Source organism: Pteropus medius, unplaced genomic scaffold (assembly GCF_902729225.1).
Source record: "Pteropus medius unplaced genomic scaffold, Ma_sr-lr_union100, whole genome shotgun sequence".
NCBI classification, from domain to species: Eukaryota; Metazoa; Chordata; class Mammalia; order Chiroptera; family Pteropodidae; genus Pteropus; species Pteropus medius.
In genome coordinates this window covers 17991661-18011623 of record NW_024349803.1, presented here as the reverse complement: position 1 = coordinate 18011623, position 19963 = coordinate 17991661, and the positions used below count along the sequence as shown (strand labels likewise).

Genomic DNA, 19963 nt, shown 5'->3' with positions numbered 1-19963 from the left:
CATTCTCGCCTGACCCTGTCCACATGTGTCACCGTCCTCCTCGGAGCCGGTCACAATTGTGTGATGCTATCACTTCTGCTTCAACGCTCAGCACCCTCAAAACCTGACGCATGAGGAAAAGCCGAGCCCCTTGTCTGATCTGAGCCAGCTGGTGATGGCGAGTGACAACGGTGATATAATGTTTAGGTTTAAAATGTAGCCTCGAAGGCCAAAGGAGGCATAAATCCATATTCATATCGTAATTTCAATTCACCTTTTGGGAAAACTGCATTACATTCAAAGCAATTTGGTCTCACATGACTAATGCCATATGTCAAAACCTGGAGACTTGATGGGCAAATTAATCTAGAGACTTTTAATAAATTGACGGCTGCAAGAAGACTGTTTCCACTCTGAAAATGAGAACTGGAATATTCAGAGCCAAGTGTAATAGTCCACTTGGAATTATTTCGGAGATTATTAAAAAGAAGGGAGAAGGAAGCTAACAAGCCATTCAGTCCCAAAACGAAGTGGCGAGGCCGAGTCAGATGTGCCGACGCCCACGTGATCACGAAAACACTGTTCTCTGCATGTGCTGAAATACTCTAATTTCTTACATATGAAAATGTTTTTAACTTATACAGTGCCTTTATGTCAGGAACTCCATCATGTATAACTCATTGGCTCATTAATCCCCTCTTACTATTACCTCATTCTAATTTGTGTCCCCAAATTAACCATAAGAAAAAAAAAATCTAAGGGCTAGATGTTTACATTTTTTAGTTTTTCATTTCTAAATATTCTTCAACCATCGCAGCCCTGAATCTCGAAATGCCCATGAGAGTAAAAAACTCTGAGTTTTCTCTTTAAACTAAACGATTGAAAAGAACCCAATATTTTGGAATAAGTAGGAAATAAAATTGAAATAGCTACATTAGACTTTGTAAGCACACACTCGGATTTTAACTCAGAAGAGTCTGTCTTTTGAGTCTGCACCTGGCCTTCTCTTGGCCAATATACAACAGCAAAAGAGATGAAACCAAGTTATATGCGTCTCTTGCCAGAGTGAATCACATATGCACCTGGCTCCCCTGTTACAACCTCGGGAAGGCACGACTGTGAAGGGCCACCTGTGTATCCCCAAGTGCTTAGCATGGAGCAGGCTCCCAGCAAGTGTCCACTGACTCGAACCCTGGCTTTCGTGCTGTAAGTGGACAATGGGAAGTCCTAAGCAGAGGTATGGTGGGATGACATCATCTAGCCTTCCATCCTGATGTCAGGAAATCCTTTGGTCTGGTTAGCTGAAGAACAGCACTTTTTAAAAAACAGCATCGCCAACCAAAACATTTTCATGAGTTAAACAATTCAAATAGATGTCAATAATTCAGACTGTGTGTTTTGGGTTGAAGTTTATATTCTATGGAAAGAGAATAGGAGTGAGATTTTTAATAGAAATATTTACGTCTCTCTGGAGACCTCCTTCTAATCCACAGGGGACTTTCGTCCATCCACGACCCACACCCCCTCCCTCGCAAAGGTCCTCTGAGTTCACTTCGGAGAGCTCCCCTTTCTCATTGGTTCATCTCAGTGGTCTATAGGGAAAGGTACCTGGCCTTTCCTTAGCCAAGAAAAAGGCCAGGGGGCCAGAGTTATGCCAACCAGACATTTTTCCCTGCAGCAGGAATCCTGAGCTACGTGCCCCGAGCACTGAGCCCGAGGCAAGGGCAGGCTCCTCAGTCAGTGGCACTTAAGAGATGGTTTCTGCCGCCAAAGCTCCCACGGCTGCCGAGTCCAAGTCCTCTCCAGACTGGTCCTTCTGCAGCTTCTCTGGTCAGCAAGCCTCCCACGGCCTCCCAATATGGTCCCCTTCTCCTCTGGGTTGGACAGAGATGGAGCTTGCTGCTTGCAGCCACAGAATTGTGACAAACGCACGCCCCACATCCTCACGGGCCGTTAATACTTGCTATGCCAGTTCCGGGTCAGCCTGACCCGTTCGTGACAGACCTGTACTGAGCAGGACTCTTGTTCATCTGCTCCGAGTACTGTGTGGATTCTCTAAAGTAATAAAATTAAGGTGTTGAAAATGTTTCCTCTGATTCTCAGTGGCTTCCTTCTTGTCCGTCAGCACAGTGTTATTTGATGACGGAATTATAAATGAAGCAGATTCTATTTCTATCAGAAAGGAGAGTGTTAAATCTAGATGACATTTAAAGAGAAGGAGTTGAGTTTTCAGCCAGAAACTCAGGAAGTGAACCAGGAACTCAGAGCAAAACCAGGGGATAACATTTTCAAAGCTCATGTTTCAAAATAAAAAACATAAAAAGCCAGGCCAGGGTGAAGGACCCATCACACAAGATGACAGACACGAAAGACTGTGAGCTCCGGGAAACGCTGTCCCAGGGTGAGACATACTCCCCGCCGTCCTGGCCTCGACTTGCTGACTCACCTCTGCCAGGGACGAGTGCCTTCTGAAAGGCTTCCTTCAGGGCACTGTGCCCGCGCAGGAGTCTGTGGCTGGGAGTGATGGCGACGTGGGACGTGCCATGGATGGCCTCGGGGGTGGCCGTGTAGGCGGTCAGCTTCTCTCCTGTGACTTGCCCATCGACCTGGCAGGGCAAGAACAGAGTCGTTTCATTTTGCACTGCTCCCTCTGGGCTGCTGTGCTCCCCAGCTACACCCCTTCTCCCCCATCTCCTCAGTCCCCAACAGTGGGGACAGATTCCGGATGTGGGGCCCGAAATGGTCGCCAGAAAAGGGGACGGGACAGGAGAGGACCACGGTGCCTCCTCCCGAGCCCTCCTCGTGCCCACCACCGGGGGACCAGGTGCCCCAGACCGAAGGAGGCCAAAGCACTCTCAGAGAGATGCCGTTCCGTTTTCCTGGCTTCTTTGCTCACGAATCAAAAATAACTGTCAATGGTCTATTATTTCTGTCCCGAGGAAGGAGCTATACTTTCCTCCGGAATCTAAGGTGCAGTGAAAAACACAGGTGTCTACTTTTCTAACCAGGAAACGGTCATTGAGGTTAATAGTGTTTTGAAGGAGAAAGAATGGAAAGCCTGAGCCGAGCTCACGACTGAAGGTCCCTAGGGCTGGCTGAAGGCCTTTCAAAGAAGAGGCAAACATTAGGCATCAACTGAATGCCAATTATGTGACAGACACAGAAGGCACAGAGAGGACACATGCTCCTTCCTTCACACATTCACTCACAAGCTCAGAGTGCTAACGACGTGCGAGGCGCCCAGGGCCGAGACCACAGGACCACACTATGTCCTGAGGTGCCACTTGCGGAGCCAGGTCTGGGCCCACCTGGCCCAGCACCTGCACGACTGAGTGTTCCCAAGACAGCTCCTTTTCAGGTGGGTCTAGGAGTGGAGATGAAAATTTTCATAATAAAAATGTTGGGCAAGGGAGAGAATGTAGAAGACGTTCCACGTACAGCAGCCGAGTGGCTCCGAGAGCCACGTCCTTCGCCCCGCTGGAGAAGCAAAGGCCTTGGACGTGGGACCAGACTCAGCTCAGTGCGCAGGGCCCCACCAGGAGGGGTGGCCCTGACCGCCGGAACATCCGGGATCTCACCGCCTTCTCGGAAAGCGCCTTTCAGGCTTTGTTTCTCAGAGGTTTTCTAAGCACCCGCTCCCTGAGGGAGGCACCCACGCCTGCAGTCGGAGTGAGCTGGATCACTTTTGTGAGGAAGTGACATGGGAATCGTGAGCTCGGTGACAAGCAGCAGGTGTCAGGAGGAAAGAGACTGGGAAGGTGCGTCAGCTGTCTCTTGGCTGCTGCTCCCTCCTCCTGGAGGTTTTGACTGGCATAGGGGAGGGAAGGGTTTGGAGTTAAATGCAAAAGTCTTGGTTAGAAAAGGAGAAATCAGAAGGATGAAAAAGACCGTCCCGGTGAGAAACAGCGTTTGAAGCCTTGGTACTAAAACAAGAGTGTAAACTGTCTCCTTAATAAATGTTTTTATCGATCACATCTTGTAACGGTAATTATTTTGGATATAATGGGTTGAATCGCATATGCTTTTAAAATTAATTTCACTGTTTCTTTGTCTTTTAAAACAATGTGACTGCTCGAAAACCTGAAGTGACCTAGGTGGCCCGCGCTCTTTCTGACAGCACTGCTGTGGGGCCCCAGCACTGCTGGTTTCTTCGGGGAGTTCTGACGACGCGGGAGGGGGTTTGTGAGAATCAGCTTCCGGAAAGGCTACTGCGTGGTCACCTTTAACGTGAAGTCCAGATGGCAGCCCACACAGTCCCCGATCCAGTGGGCCTGCATGCCTTTTATTCCATACCATTCCGGAAGGTCCGCCAGCGCGTCCCGCATGGCCTGTAGGGATGGAAGGAGAACAGAGAGGTAGGCGCACAACGCTGGGGAAAACGAGTGATCTTGGGCTTGCTAAGGAAGGGTAAGTGGGGACAGGAGGAGACGGGATTCGGCCCACTTCTCACTCACGTGCCAATCAGAAGAATCTGACGAAGGATAGAAACAGATGTGTCGTTGGCATCACTCCAGTGAGATGGGTTTGACCCATTTCTCTATTCTGAGTGGGCCACGGTTTCCAGGAGGAAGGAGATTAACAAGACCGAACTTAACATCTTTGATGAATGTGGTGAGGACATTCTCTCCCACAAAAGCAGTTCAAGTTTACGAATTTTGAAACTCTAAGATAGGCCATTCATAGGTATGGGTGTTCTACGACTCAGCTGTATCATATGGAAAACATTAAATGTTACACCTTTGCATTTGAAAAATAAAAATTAGTGTAAGAGAAATCACCACATTGATTTGTATAAACATATGCTGTTAGGAGTGCAAATTTTTTTCCACCATTATTTGTCTACCTTTAATCCTAAAAAACAAAAACAAACAAACAAAAAAAACCTGAAGGCTTTTCAACAAATTATTCTCTATGGCCTCAAGAACATGCCAGCCCTTACCTTTCCATGATGAGACACATTCCTTCAGCCATTGGATTTGAAAGTAAATCATATCTTTGTAATGTGAAGGGTCCGATTTAAAATTCCTAATTGTACTATTAATTAATGCAGGCAACATAGCTATGCTTTATTTGTCTAGTGTTTTGTAACTTGCAAGGTGCTTTTACACACATCTCTTCTAGCCCACTCTGATCTGGCTTTCAGATCCATGAACTGGCATCGAGAGGCTGCAGCTCTCACGCGGCCTGCAGGAATGGAAGCGTCAGAACCGGAACCAGAATCACCAACGACAATCCCCGAAACTGCAGAGATCCTTACTCTGTCATGTGATAAACAACAGAGAGCATTTTCCACACCTGTCACCTAGCGATCTACCCATTCTCATCGGGAGTCTAGAAGATTCAAGATCCAGAAATTGTGGATAATGGACGCCATCGAGCCGACCGGCAATGTGCTCATTCATTCGTTTATTCTACTAGAATGTATTAACCACCCTCCCCTCCACACCAGGACCCCATCCAGGCACTGGGGTCCTGGGCATACACAAAGCGGGAGCGTCCAGAGTCCCTAACATGAAGTTTAAATACAGCAATCCCCCTTCTCCATGGGGAAAATGTTCCAAGACCCCCAGTGGATGCTCGAAACTGCAGATAGTACCAGATCCCATATAGACTGTTTTCCTTTACATACATACCTATGAGGAAATCTAATTTATACATGAGGCACAATAAGAAATTAGTAACAATAACTAATAATAAAATAGAACGACTATAACAATGTAGTGTAGAAAGTTATGTGAATGTGGCCTCTCTCTCTCTCTCTCATAATTGAGACAGCTACTAAGTGACTAGTGGGTGTGAAGCATGTACAACTCTGGTCAAAGAGATGACTCATCCCAGGCAAGACAGAGTGGGATGCAGCAAAATTGCTTCATGCTACTCGGAACGGCATGCAATTTCAAACATGTATCATTTGTTTCTGAAATTTTCCATTGAATAGTTTTGGGCCGCCTTTGAGCACGAGTAACTGAAATTGGGCGAGTGAAGCCACAGATAAGGGTGGGGCTACAACAATCCACGAACGACAACTGTTGCTGTTGGCTGGGTAACTGATCGAAATTCAATGCCAAATGCTATTCGCATCAAAGAAGATGGGACACAGGTCGTGAAGACGAGTCGCGGGAAAAGAAAAATTAGTGGCAAGGTAGAGAAGAAAAGGAGCAGAGTGACAAATGAGAGAGATGAGCTAGGGGCTTAAAACTCTGAGAAGGAGGACGCAGGTCTCAGGGGCTGGGTGGGTGAAGACAGAACGCTCCAAAAAGAAAAGAAAGGAAGGAAAAAGAAGGGAGAATTTGGAAGCAGAAGCAAGGCAGGCCGGTCACAGAGAGGGTGCAGGTGAAGGCAAGAAAAGTGAGGAAGAAGGATGCTCCACCCCATGTGGTACCCACGCAGCTGGAGAGGGCCCGCCCACAGCAGGACGCCTCGAACAGCAGCGGCAACGGAAAACCCTGCGCTTGCTGTCTGCTCAGTGACAGGGAGAGCCTTTTGCCACGAGGCCATCAATCCTGAGTGGCCAGCAAAGAACAGAGGGGATAGATTACACTGACATTAAAACAGAAATCAGACGTGTGTGCAGAGTGGAAAAAGGAAAGCCCTAGAAAGCCTCGGTGAGGAGTTCGAGCTGTCCTCTTAACGCGACGTCACACCAAGGCTTAATAAAGACAGGTCCCCTTCCTATATGCTCCCAAGGGACCTAATGACGTGACACTCGACCCGGTCCTCAGTGCAGAGACCCAACGACCCAGCTGGTGTTTATAGGTCATTTTCAACAGAATGACTGTAGGGCTCTGCCAGTTCTGGACTGTTACTCGTGAAAGATGAAAATGCCTTTTCTGACAAAATGTAATCAACTAGAAACGATGGGTATTTAAAAGTCTCCTCGGTCATTTGGAAAGGAGATCCACGAAAATTAAAGAGCTGATAAAGACGACTCAGAAAAATCTAAGGGAATTTTTTTTTAAATGCCTACAGCACCTGGTTTTCCTAAGTGGTCTCCCATCCAAGTACTAACCAGGCCCGACCCTGCTCAGCTTCTGAGATCAGACATGATCGGGCTTGTTCAGGGTGGCATGGCCACAGATGGGAATTTTTAAAACTTGACAGTTCAATGTGATCTATGAATCAAACACTTTATGATGATGATGAAACCCTATTCTTCTCGGGATGCTTGCCCGGTCTTAAGTAAAATGAGGCACAGATCAACATACACTGATGCCAGACATATATCCCGACTTCCTGTGATTGTGAGAAGGCTTTCCGCAGGAAATATAAAACACCTTATGGCTACGAATTAAAGTTGTCCAGATGGACCACATGTTTCTGTGTTTGTCTGAGTGAAAAATGACTTCTGAGAAAGTGGTAAAAGATGTGCTTCAGGCTCCCGATGGTTCACGAGGCATCGACTAAGGTGACTTGCTTTCTGTCTCCCGGAAAAACACCGAGCTGCCTCGTGGCCTCGGCAGTGGCTAAGTTCTTGCCTTGGAACACCATTTCCTCACCCTCAGCGGTGGCCGCTGAGTCTCAGTGTAAACATCACCGCCCGAGAGAGGCAGATGCCCCCCACGCTCCTCTCCACGTCTATGTGTTCATCTCCTCCTTGGCCGGCTTGCCTGCTTGTTTACAGCTGGTTCCTCCCGTGAGTGTAAGGTCCCTGAGAGCAAAGGGCATGCTCAGTGCTGCCCCCCACTGTATATGCAGCACCTCTGGTTCCTAATACACAGCAGGCACTTTGCATATGTGAAAAAAATGAATAAGTGAGAAACGGGGCTCCTGCTAAGGTAATGTGGCGACCAACCCCTTTCTCATCGCTTCTCTCCTGCCGAAAATGAAGAGGAAGCCTGCCTCTAACGACCCGGAATGGCCAAGCCTCTGGTTTCAACGAGTCTGTCCCAGTGGTCACACTGCTGACTGTTGGCAGGTGGCCTCGTCCTCCCAGGGCACAGGCGCAGGAGCCTGGCTCTTCGGTGGGCCCCTTGGTGGCCCTCCCGTCTCCCTGGTCTCCCTTCCTTTCAATCTCGGGGATTTCAAGAGGCCTCATAAGAGAAAGTTACGAAAGCCGCCCCCCTCGCCCCCCAAAAAAGTTGATACCTGATTTATTTTTAAATGTGGTATTTGGGGTGTTTAAAAATTACTCATAGTGGTGGCTTTAAGGCAGTAAAAGATCTCGATTTATCAAAGAAAAGTTAAGTTATATTCTGTGTACTTTACATATTTAGTTGGATATGAATTCTTTGGAAAATAACTAACCACATGTATAACAGGTACATGTGAATATTCAACTAACCAGAATATTTACTTGACTGAAAAGCTTGTTCTCTCCCAGACAAGAAAAAGCTGAAGGAGTTCATCACCACCATACCAGTTTTACAGAAAAAATGTTAAAGGAACATCTTTAAGAAGAAGGGGAAAAAATAAAAAATATGAATAAGAAAACATCACAAAGGAAAAAAATTCTCACTGACAAAAGGCAAACACATAAAAGCAGTGGATCAACCAACACCAGAGCTAGAATGAAGGTTAACAGGCAAAAGTAGGAAGATCATCCGTAACTTTAACAGTAAACTAAGGGATACACACAAACACACAAAAGAAGTAAAAAAAAAAAGTGACAAAAAACATGGAGGGTGTATGTAAAAATGGTAGTGATTTCAGAATGCGTTTGAGCTTCAGCAACCATCAACTTAAAACGGACTGCTATAAACATAGCTTGGTACATATGAACCACATGGTAACTGCAAACTAAAAATCTACAAGTGATATACAAGAAATGAAAAGAATCCAAATACAACACTACAGAAAGCCATCAACATACAAGAGAATAAGGAATAGAGGAGCACAAAAACAATGAGAAACGATGAATAAAATGGTGATAACTACATATCTATCAATAATTACTTTAAATGTAAATGGATTAAATGACCCAATGGAAAGACAAATGGATAAAGAAGATGTGGTGTGTATATACAGACAACAGAATATTACTTGGCCATAAAAAAAGAATGAAATCTTACCATTTGCAATGACATGGATGGACCTAGAGGGTATCATGCTAGTGAAAGTCAGACAGAGAAAGACAAATACCATAGGAATTCAATTATGTGTGAAATCTAAACAACAAAATAAATGAACAAACAAAACAGAAATGGACTCATAGATACAGAGAACAAACTGGTTGTTGCCAGGTGTGTTGCCAGGGAGTTGGAGGACTGTGTGAACAGGTGAAGGGATTAAGAAATATAAATTGGCAGTCACAAAACAGTCATAGGGATGTGAAGTACAGCTTAGGGAATGTAGTCAATAACATTGTAGTAACTATGTACGGTGTCAGGTGGGTGCAAGACTTATTAGGGGGATCACTTTGCAAGTTATACAAATGTCTAACCACTATACTGTATACCTGAAACTGATATAATATCGAAAGTCAACTGTAATTGAAAAATAAAATTTGAAAAAAGAAATAACTCATCCATTCCGCACATACGCCCATGCGCACACAGGCACACACAGGCACACACACGCACACACATGCACACACACGCACACACATGCACACATATGCCTGTTCTTTAACTCTTTCAGTTAAACAACATTTTCTCCACATTCTTCCTTCCTGGCTGACATACATGGAACATGAATTCACAGAGCCATATATGCATGTGACAGTTTAAGAACATTCAAAAAAAAATATAAGAAACATAAAGGGGTTTCTGTTACTGAGAGCACAGACTTGAAATGTTGAACAACTAATTTTAGCCTGACCCAGAGGTTCATGGGAGCTCTGGGATCTGATCTTTGAAATTCTGTCCTAAAGACGCATGAGAGAAGCGAGTCAGTTGGAATTGTAATGTATACTTTATCTAAAATAAGTGCTAGAAATAAGTTCTTTCAAAGAAACCTACTTGGGAAATCAGGAAATGGCATGTGGTGTCTCATTTACGAATGAATCACGTACCAAAGTTACCACATCCTCGTTACCTTCAATTACAAAATGGTCACTGAGCTCCTACACAGAAGACACCGCGTTTGGTATAACGGTGTCAACAAATTGCAGGACACAGGAACATGTCGAACTGCCCTGTGAGTGTTCGATCGGCCAAATCTCGGATGCTCTGGGGGCCAAAGAGCCCACGTACTTCGACAGATAAATGGGAAGAAAATGAAAGGGGTGACAACGGAAACCTGTAGATTAAGACACCTAAAAGTCATGATTGAATAAAAAAAGTGAGGGTAAAAATAAACCGTGGTGTCTAGGGAGGCACATTTAGGTGACCCATTAGAAAAATGTAAGGAAGCGTTTGTTCTCAAAGTCAAAAGAATGGCTACTTTGAAGGCAAGCTAGGCGGGTAAATGTGCGGATGGGGCCTATGGAAGGCTGCTGGGGTGCTGGCAAAAGTCAGCATCTTGACCTACACGGTGGCTGCATTCAAATAACTCGGTAAGCTATATATTTGTTCTATGTGGTTATCTGCGTTTCATTTTGCAACAAAAAATGTAAAAACAAAAAAACTAACTACTAAGTCTGGTGATGGGTTAATCTAAAAACGACAGGGCCTTGCCAAGTGGTCATGCGTGTTCGTTGAGAGCTGTAAGAACAGCTTTGTGGGGACGTTATTTGGGCTTTTGCGTGAATTAGTGACTCCTGAATCTTTTTTTTTTTGATCTCAATATACGTGTGTTGCCTCTCACTTTGAAAGGCTCTTTTGTTTTTAGGTTAACATACTGGCGACTAGGAAGGGACGTGCAGGGGCCTTCCCTTCGTGGGCAGGCATGCCGTGGAACCAGTGTGGTACCTACAGAGCCTCTTTTGTGCTTGCAGCTCCCATGGGCCGCTGTCCCTCTGACCATGAGGCTCTCTCACGTTCACAAACCTCCTTCCCAGTTTGATAGAGGTCAGATGCCTTTACCTGAGATCGGGAGATTTTTCCCCTCGAGAGGCGGGAGGAGCCACAGGAGGCCATTCCAAATAGATATCATTTAATTGCCCTCCTATAAAATGCATTCTTTAATTGATAAACAAACGTTTTTATTTTTTATTTATTTTTATTTTTATTTTGAAGCCTATAGCAACTGGTCTTCCTAGGTGGTCTCCCATCCAAGTACTAACCAGGACCGATCCTGCTTAGCTTCCGAGATCAGACGGGATCAGGCTTGTTCAGGGTGGCATGGCTGTAGACTAAATACATATTTTTAAAGACAAAATAATTTCTAAATGAAGCCTAAAAGAAACTTTGGCCATCGGAGCAGGTGCTCTAAAATTTCTTACTGTCTGTCTTACTATAAACCTGAAAAGATATTTCAAAGCATCTAATAAGTCAATGTTCAGAAATTTGGCATAATTAGAAGTCCGATAGGACTCTCTAAGCCTCTAGCTTTCAAGGCCTTTTTTGTAATTTTTAAGTTAATTTGTATAGGTCCGAGGAGCATTTGAGATCTTGCTCCCTGGCACACGTGGTCAATTTGGCTTAAATACACTCATAAAAATTCTCAAAAACAAATAAACAATTGTATAGGCCTCAACTCTTAATTCCACAATGCTCTGAGCGAGTGCGGCATAGGGCGGTGATGGCCTGTGATCTGGCTCCACTGCACACGCTCTGAGTTTTCTTATATCCCAGCGGGCCCAGGGCCTAGAACCGTGCCTCGTACCGGGCAAATGCTCGTTAGATTCCAACTTAATTCCCTCGACTTGAGGGAGAGAATCAGAGAGGAGAACTACAAAACCAGAGGCCCAGGCATCCAGGAAGGGCGCGACCTCCGTAGAACGCTTCCTGCGTGGCAGGCGCTTGTACGTGTGTTGCCTCATTTCATCTTCACACGACAGCACAAATCTAGGACGGAGCAGTATCCCCACTTCACAGATGAGGAAACTAGCCTCAGAAGCTTCCCCCCGGTCCCCCTACAAGTGTGGGGTGAACCATGAAAGCAGCACGTGAAGCAAGGGGTAGTGACAGCCACTCCTGCACCCTACCATGCGGTCACTGCTTCCCAAGAGCAATTCTTCGATTCAGCTTCCCATGTCTGTACTGCAGGCGGTTTCAGCTTCTCTTTCTTTTACTTAGAAGAGGCACTTAATAGAGATCTGCCTGCTTCCATTATCTGACTTATATTTTTATTTTATTCCTGAAGATAAGACACCAGTTATGGAGTCATCAGGCTAAGGCTGTCATCAAAATTCCCTCCCTTTATAGGTGAGAACACAGAGGCCGCCAGAGGTGTAGCCATTTGCTCAACATTACTTAGCTCAGCAGAGCCGTTAAATTCCAACTTAATTCCCTCGACTCGAGGGAGAGAATTCAGGTCTCTTAGTCCATTACTCGGCCCTCACACAACTACAATGCGCTTCCTGTTAACGTCTCTCCCCGGGGCACAGAAACCTTCTGTCGTTCAGGCTGCCCAGCACCTCGTCTCTTTTTACTCGGAGGGAACTACAAGGTGAGTGAATAGTGGGGCCCCGCCACCAACCACGGAAGCTTGAAAGGGGACACTGTCCCCATTCCGCTCTCTTCCTCTGTCGAAGCTAAACAGGGTAACCAATCATAGGCTTGGTACAGTCTGGGAACACTGGGTGACCCAGAGGCCCAGAGTCAACCGATTGGTTTAAATGCCACCTCAGAATTGAGAGGCTGGAGATGCTGGTACCAATGGCAGCAGTGGCCTATCCAGACCTTCCCTGGGACACAATCTCGGCTGCGCCCTTGTTCTCCCTGACTCCCCGAGTCTTGGTCTCCCGCCTTCCCATCCAGCTGTGAGCAACCCCATCCTCTTCTGATCAAGGCAACCAGACTGACTTTAGGTTGTTTGCAATCACGTCTCTCAACTATCAATGAATTTAAAAAGTTTCAACATCCCGATGTATGTCTACATTAGCTGAAACGATATCTTGATATCATTGTTAACAAAGTATAAAATCCTGAATATATTAATTATATGTTAATATACTCATATTAATAAACTATTAATCAATCGTCTGATAAAACTATGTATATTTAAGAAAGCTTTCAATTTATGGAGCAATTTAGGGGGTCTTACATGCCAACAAGCACATAACTAGTGTGTTATAAACTCTGAAAATAACCTACGGTTTTTCTTTTCCAATGAATAACCAAAGAGATCTCATTTAACTTCCAAGCAAATCTACATGTGGTCTCATGGTATCCGATTTCTTTCCATCACATAAAACCTGTATTACATGATTTGAAGGTTAGTTCTACCTCCCATTCTATCCTTTCCTGCCACAGAAAATTCCTCGTGGACAGGGCCTAATTCTACAGCACTCGACACCCTCCCATCCCCTGCATTACTGAGCTGCAGTTTATAAGAGTCTAAAAAACTCTCACTGCGTTTTTCTCTAGATTGTACTGTCAAAGTTGGAATACTTCTAGTGGAGGTGCTTTGCTTAAAATATTCATATCTTGTTGAGGACAAAAGATTTAAATAGAATGAAATGTGAATGCTTTGATATGCTAATAATAGAGAAAGAAAAACCCTCCTGTTTAAAAACCTTATCAAATGTATGAATATTTTTAAAAACCAAAAGAAATTTAAAAATAAACCAAATAAAATCGACACCTTGAGAACAACCCAGCAAGCCTTTTTAGTCTCTGCTGTAAAATGAACACTGATCATGGCTGATTTTGGATGAACAAGGCTTTAGAGGACACCTGCCCAGTGGCTCCGGACAGCCTCATCCCAGGGCTGGCCCCAAGTCTCCACCGAAACGAGAAGATTGTGGGGAGTGTTCACAGTGTTACAGCTGTTCTGTCAAAGAAGCTGTTTCTATTTGTTTGTTTTTGTTGAGAGTATACCCTTCCTTTTTGGGTGTTGCAATCACAGTGATGGTAGATGGTTTACATCTCATCTCGTGTTCTTCGCATTTGGCCACAGTTGGCAGTGACACGCCCTTCCCCGCCCTGGCCGACCTCAACGTATAGAAATCTTCCTGGCTTCCTGAATCCAAAAACCTGAGGAAATAGCAGGTTTGAGGCTTTTTTCTTTTTTTAAAGAGCTATGAAATCCTTTCTTACATAAAATCTGAGGGAACCCACTACGTAAAGTAAGAGTTGAAAACGGAGCGGTTCTAGGTGCCCTGTTCTCTCTTCTAAGCTCTCTCCACCGACTCCTAAGGCTTGGACACAATTTGCAAACCAGTAATTCAAACAACTCCCCTCATTTAATAAACGAAAAAACAGCTCACTCAACCAAGTCAACAGCAGACCCAAAATAATGAATTAATCCATATCTTCTGATTGTTCTGGGACAAACGTGCTTCGTTTTCTGGTCTCTTTATGTAAATTAAACAAAAGGCAAGGTCTTCCATATACAAACCTAGAAATTAATGTAAATGGGCTTCTCATTCAATTTTTACAAATAACTCCTGTATTTAATACTCATCTGAAGTCAAATTGTAAAGTTTCCCTGTAGTTATTATTTAGCTTATACAGAAGCACTGTGGTTTACAAAAAGGCCTTATAATCATTTCACCAGGACAGGTACACCATCTGAATGAAGAGTCTTTAAGAAGTTGAAACAGAACTGTATGTCAATGAGTCAGAATATGAGCCAATGTTTAAGAATACGAAATAACAGGAGATGGGCTGAAGCAAACATCCAATGGGAAAGGCTTTCGTAATACAAAATAAGATCAGGAATGAGAAAGAGAAAGATTTAAGACTAAAAAGCTGAGGATAATAAGAGGATTAGATATAACATGGCTAATCTCTTTCTTCAAAGAACAGAAATAATGCCAGGAATAAATCCATACTTCCCATGAGAAGACAGTTCAGGAGCTAAAGCGTCAAGAACAAAGTACAACAGAAGCACGAGTGAAAATTCTAGAAGTTATTTTAAAAACACGATACATTTTTGGAGATCTTGGTTAAAAAAAGTTAGGCAGACTGAGAAATCACCTTGTAGAACAAGTGGATTTATTAGCTACTGAGGGCAGGGTGGGGTAGGGGCTGAGAAACCAGAACCTTGAGAGCCAGGCACAGATTTGGGATAGAATGGAAGAGACAAAATTTAACTAAAATGGTCATTTTCTAAAAGCTTAACACTTAGCCTAATTCTGAATCAGTGTGATCTGATTAGCAATTATTTTTGAATTGCAATTTGTATGTATTTTTTCTAAAACTTTTTCTCGTTGCCAAGGTTTCACTCCAAAGACACAGTATATATCGGAGTTCTAATAGAGAAAAATCAATTCTGAAAGCAGTAAGATGTTTTTAAAATCTCGATGTCCCCTCTGGAATATTCTGGAAGAATAAAATTTCTCTCTCATCCTAGTCTCATTCTTCTGCTTTGATTCTGGCATAAAGCTGTGTACGAAGATTTCTACATTAAAAATCTCATTCGGCAGGATGTTTGTCCTCCCTAATCTCTCTTCTGAAATGTTTTATGTATGTCTAGCAAAATCTATTTGTTGTGGCATTTATTTACAAATACAGCTGGGATATCCAGGATCCTCAGTTCGTAAAGGTGCTGTTAACCCGGAAGGGAAATAATCAGATCTGAGCAAGGCACCCTGCTGATGACGTGACTGGCCAACGAGGTGTGGGTTGGCGGGACTACAGGGGCAAACGGAGAAGAGGCACCCACCAGCCTGCACGTGCACCAAGTGTGCACCTTGGAGGCACGCAAAAGAGATGCACACCTACTGCTGTTAAGTAGTTTCCAAAAGCTGGAAAGGAGGAAGTACTTTCTGGGTATGACCGTTGGGGTGGCCCCACGTGCATGCTGCAGGGGAGGCTAGGGTAACCGGAAGCTGCAGTGGCAGCCAGTTTGGACAAGCTCTTCTCAGTCACATATCCGTACACTAACTCAGGCCGCACTTACCAGCCTTTTTCTCCTTCCTTCTGACGCAGTTAATCCACCTTTTCAGCAGAACTATTCTAATTCCACTAACTTCCGAGAGACAGCGACTGCAGGTTCTGAATGAAATGTCACCACCGCATTCCTAAGAATGCAGATGACAGAGGCTAACCTCTCCTAAGGACAGGGCCATCTGTCTGCCGAGACAGCTTCTGATTCTCAGAAGCCACCCGTGGCATCTCACTGCCCCGGGTCAACAGGACAAAAGAGAGGCTGTAACTGCACCTACAGGAAGAGGGAGGGAGGAAGCAGATGGCCACACCACGCCCAGCACACTCCGCCCTGCGTGCCGCACCAGGAGACCTTGGCCTGAAAAGGTGGTTTTGTTGCAGGAAAGCAGAGTCTTGGGAGCAAGACTGAAAGCTTTTATTGGTCTAACCGAGAAAAACCAAATGGAGACAACAGTCCCAGCCTGCTCAATTACCTTCAAGTTGGAAGCCTGCCTGTCAAGTAAAAACTTGCAAGAACATAAGACCATTCCTTTCCAAGATGTGTAAATGAAGGCAACATAACCCCACTGTCAGGCTGTTTTGTTTTATGATGATAAAAAATGATAATAATCGTCTACGGCCATGCCACCCTGAACAAGCCCAATCCCATCTGATTTCAGAAGCTAAGCAGGGTCGGGACTGGTTAATATTTAGATGGGAGACCACCTAGGAACATCAGGTGCTACAGGCGTAAAAAAATTAAAAAAATAAGGGATTGTAAGCGGACAAGGTCCTCGCAATCTGTGAGGTCAACCAAGGGTTGCCTTGCCTTAAAAAAAAATAAATAAAAATTGAAAAAATGATAATTATCATCATGGACAATTTGGAAAAGATAGAAAAGGACCAAGACGGTAATTATGCAAATCAGCTTGAGCACCCAGGGAGAGCACTACTAATATTTTGCTGTGTATCTTCCATCCTACTTATATCCCATCTTCCAATGATTCCAAGATGCACATTTTCCCCACAAACTCGGAAACTCGGACACGTCTTACAATCGATGATGTCTTTGGTTGACAGCATTTTTGTTTCTTAGGGGAACATAAAATTTAAAACCAATGGTATGTTAGAATTGATAAAATGCAGTATGAGAGTGTGCACTTGTGTGCACGTTTTCACATAGTTGAGATCATGCTGTTAATATGCTTGTTTTAACTAGAGTTTGCATTGTACCAGAGTTCACAACTTATTACAGCCCTAGAAAGGCTTAAATCTCTCTTTTGAGCAAACATGACGCTTTAGACTTATCCGCTCTGAAACAGTAAGCAAAATAGAGAGAGAAATGGGAAGATACTGTGGAAAACTGTCCCTTTCCGTAAGAGAACACTTGTTTTGAAAACAAAACAATGTAACGGGGCTATGCATTATCTGTTAACGACTGTTTCCTGGATCAGTCTCACTGTTCCCAGGCAGCTGGGCTCGGAAGACCCTGGGGTAAGGACCGGGCATGGGGGTACAGAGGAATGATCCAGCTCCGAGAGCCTGGCGAGCCAGTTCCATGAAGGACCAGAAATCCTCTAATGACCGCACTTTATCACACGGCCACGCATGCCTTCTCCCTGCACCTATTACGCGGCCTCACCTGCTAATGCCCTGCCTCCCTGCTCCAAGGGCTTGGTTGCTTGGGAACCAGTGCTCCAGAGCAGGTGGGAAGAACGCAGGCAGGGACTGCGGAGACTCGGGGTGGGCCCTGGCTTTCCCGGGCTTGGCGGTCTCCGGGACGAGGAAGGGGTTGGGTCTGTCATTTTTAAGGACACCTCAAGTTGGCAGTCAGCCCCCTAGGGAGCAGGAGGAGGGCAAGACATTGGCCGTTTAAAATAAAGCAACACCTTATCCCTTTATTTTGTTTTTTTGACATCGTATTGATTTTGTAACTTCAAGCAGCAGCAAAGGCAGGCAGGAGGGTTTCTTGGTTTGCATTTGTTTTGCAGATCAGGGCAGGGATTAAAAAGCAGGGGGACTATGAGCTAAACAAGGGGAGGGGATCTGCTCCACGTTTTCTCAAGTTTCTTCTAGCTTTAAAATTCAAATGACTCCCTGAGCTGAAGAAGTTCATTGGTGACACCAGCCCTCCCTAGCGGCTCCAGTGACCCCCCCCCATCCCCAGCGAGGTGTGATAAATCTCTTTCCTCCCACTGGAGTCCAGACTCACACTTAAAGAAGGAAGGGGGCCTGTCCTCCCCAAAAAGACCTGGCCAGGAGCTCGGAAAGCCCACTTGGGGTTTGAGAGCAAAGACGTAACATTTAGTTCTGTCTTCGTTTTTTTCCTAGTCAAATTTACAATTTATTTCATTGTCAATATACCATAAAAAGCAGACTACTAATTTATTTCTCGCATTTTCCCTTTGCAATCATTTCTTCAGTATCTTGCAAAGAACAAAAACGGAGTGAAAGCTCGCCGTCTGCAGAGCATGTGTGCCAGAAGTTCTAGTTCATCCTCAAAGGCTGGCAGCGGGTGTGGGTGTGTGGGCGTGGCTGCCTTGATTCCCTAAGGGAAGGGTGGCAGGGTGTGCAAGAACTCAGGGTCAGGAAATAGGGTGGTCACACACAGCCTCCCTAATCCAGAGCGCAGGCAGATGTGATCAGGCATAGGGGAAATTCTGAGGAGGCCAGGAAGGCAATGCATTCAGGGAGACGTAATCTAATTGTCTGTACGATCTAGAGACCCCCTGGGTTTCTAAATGCCGGAGCCAGGGCCGGGTCCTGTACCAACTCTGGTGAGCTTTTCCAGGCAGAAGTTCCCTCTAGGGTCTGCTCAGAGCCAGCCAGCTGTCCCCTACAGCAGCCTCGCCCTCACCCCCAGCTGCCATGCAGGAGCCCGCTCCCCGTGCGTGGCTGCGGCAGGGGCACCACGCTCCCGATCTGCTCCAGGCAGCCTCTTGCTTGCCTGGGAAGTGCTGGGGAAATGTCAGCCTCGAGTCCCCTGCTTCCTTTGGTCTCTGACCCCCTCTGGCTCCTGCCTGCTCCCACCCCTAGAGGGGTGGGGAGAGCTCTCCCTGAGGGGGGCTGAGAGGACAGGATGATAGGATGGAAGGTGGAGAATTGAGTTCAGTTTACGGCTTATGAGAGAAAAGATCCTGAAGAGGCAGGTAAAACAGACAACAGAAGTAAGACATTACGTAAGAAGGAGCAGAATCGAACAAGTAATTAGCTCCGTGAGACGGGGGGTCAAAACCAGATCCTGGGGACAGGAGCAGAGTCTGCTGTTTCTAAAAGAAGGGACAGTGGGAGGCGCAGGGGAGAGGGGGGAGAGTGCTGGCAGGAAGCCGGCCACCCGGGCGCGTCCGAGTGCGGCCACGAGGGCCCTGGGGCCCGGAGCCTCGCGGGTGCTGCCACCCTACCACGCAGTGGCTAGAAGGGCATCTTTTACAAGGCGGGGGACCCTGGACCTCCCTCAGCCCTGACCGACCACAGTGGGCGTGGTGGGGTGAATGCGGAGCTTTAGAGCCACCCGCAGTAGACAAACCAGAGTGTTATCATCGTGAGATGTGACCCCGGCCTGAGTCCTCACAGCTCTTTATCATGACAGCCCCGCAGAGAAGCTGACAGCTCGATAAACGTTTCTCACTTGCTCCTCCTGGTTCTCAGAAACTTTGCCTCCTCGGCCAACATCTCTCGTGTGCACACTGCATGTGAACGTCCGGGCTGCACACCCAGGAAGAGGCCAAGGGTCTTTCTTGGGGGCTGGGGGCATAGTGGGACCAAGCCCCCACACCTCGCCGACCAACCCCTCTGCCACGCTTTCTGGGCAGCGCTGGGACGGCTTGGCTGCTGCCACAGAGAGGCGCAGCTGGTAGAGCTGCGTGCCAGCCTCTGGTCTGGGGCTGAGGGCGGAGCTGAGAAAGCTAGCAAAAAGGCCCAATTTCCAGGAGACAGCCGAACGCTGGCGCAAGCAACGCAAGGCCTCAGGACTAGAATGAGGGTGCCCGAGGGTCCTGTTCCAGAGCTCAGGGGACTGAGGCACCCAGGGACACGGGTGGGAGATGAGACCTTTGCACCACTGCTCTGTGCCTGTCTTTCTACTCCGGCCTCCTCCCCCACCTCCCCAAAGAGCTCCTGTCATGACCCTCACCTCCTCACTCTCCAGCTCCCCATTTTCACTCTCTGTGGGCTCCGACAAGGCCAATGTG

The 19963-nt window shown here is 46.0% G+C and overlaps 1 protein-coding gene and 2 pseudogenes across 5 annotated transcripts in view; all 3 read right to left on the bottom strand.

Moving 5' to 3' along the window:
* The window catches only part of LARS2 (leucyl-tRNA synthetase 2, mitochondrial), a 127620-nt gene that overhangs the window by 44537 nt on the left and 63120 nt on the right, over positions 1 to 19963 (bottom strand). For all 5 annotated transcript variants that reach the window (XM_039837534.1, XM_039837536.1, XM_039837535.1 and 2 more), the window contains 2 exons: positions 4200 to 4307; positions 2426 to 2585 (listed from right to left, as the gene is read on the bottom strand). In XM_039837534.1, coding sequence (XP_039693468.1) covers positions 2426 to 2585; positions 4200 to 4307 — 268 coding nt within the window. The remainder of the gene's footprint in view (positions 1 to 2425; positions 2586 to 4199; positions 4308 to 19963) is intronic.
* On the bottom strand, positions 6940 to 7058 carry LOC120582555 (uncharacterized; annotated as a pseudogene).
* Positions 11032 to 11150, bottom strand: LOC120582498 (uncharacterized; annotated as a pseudogene).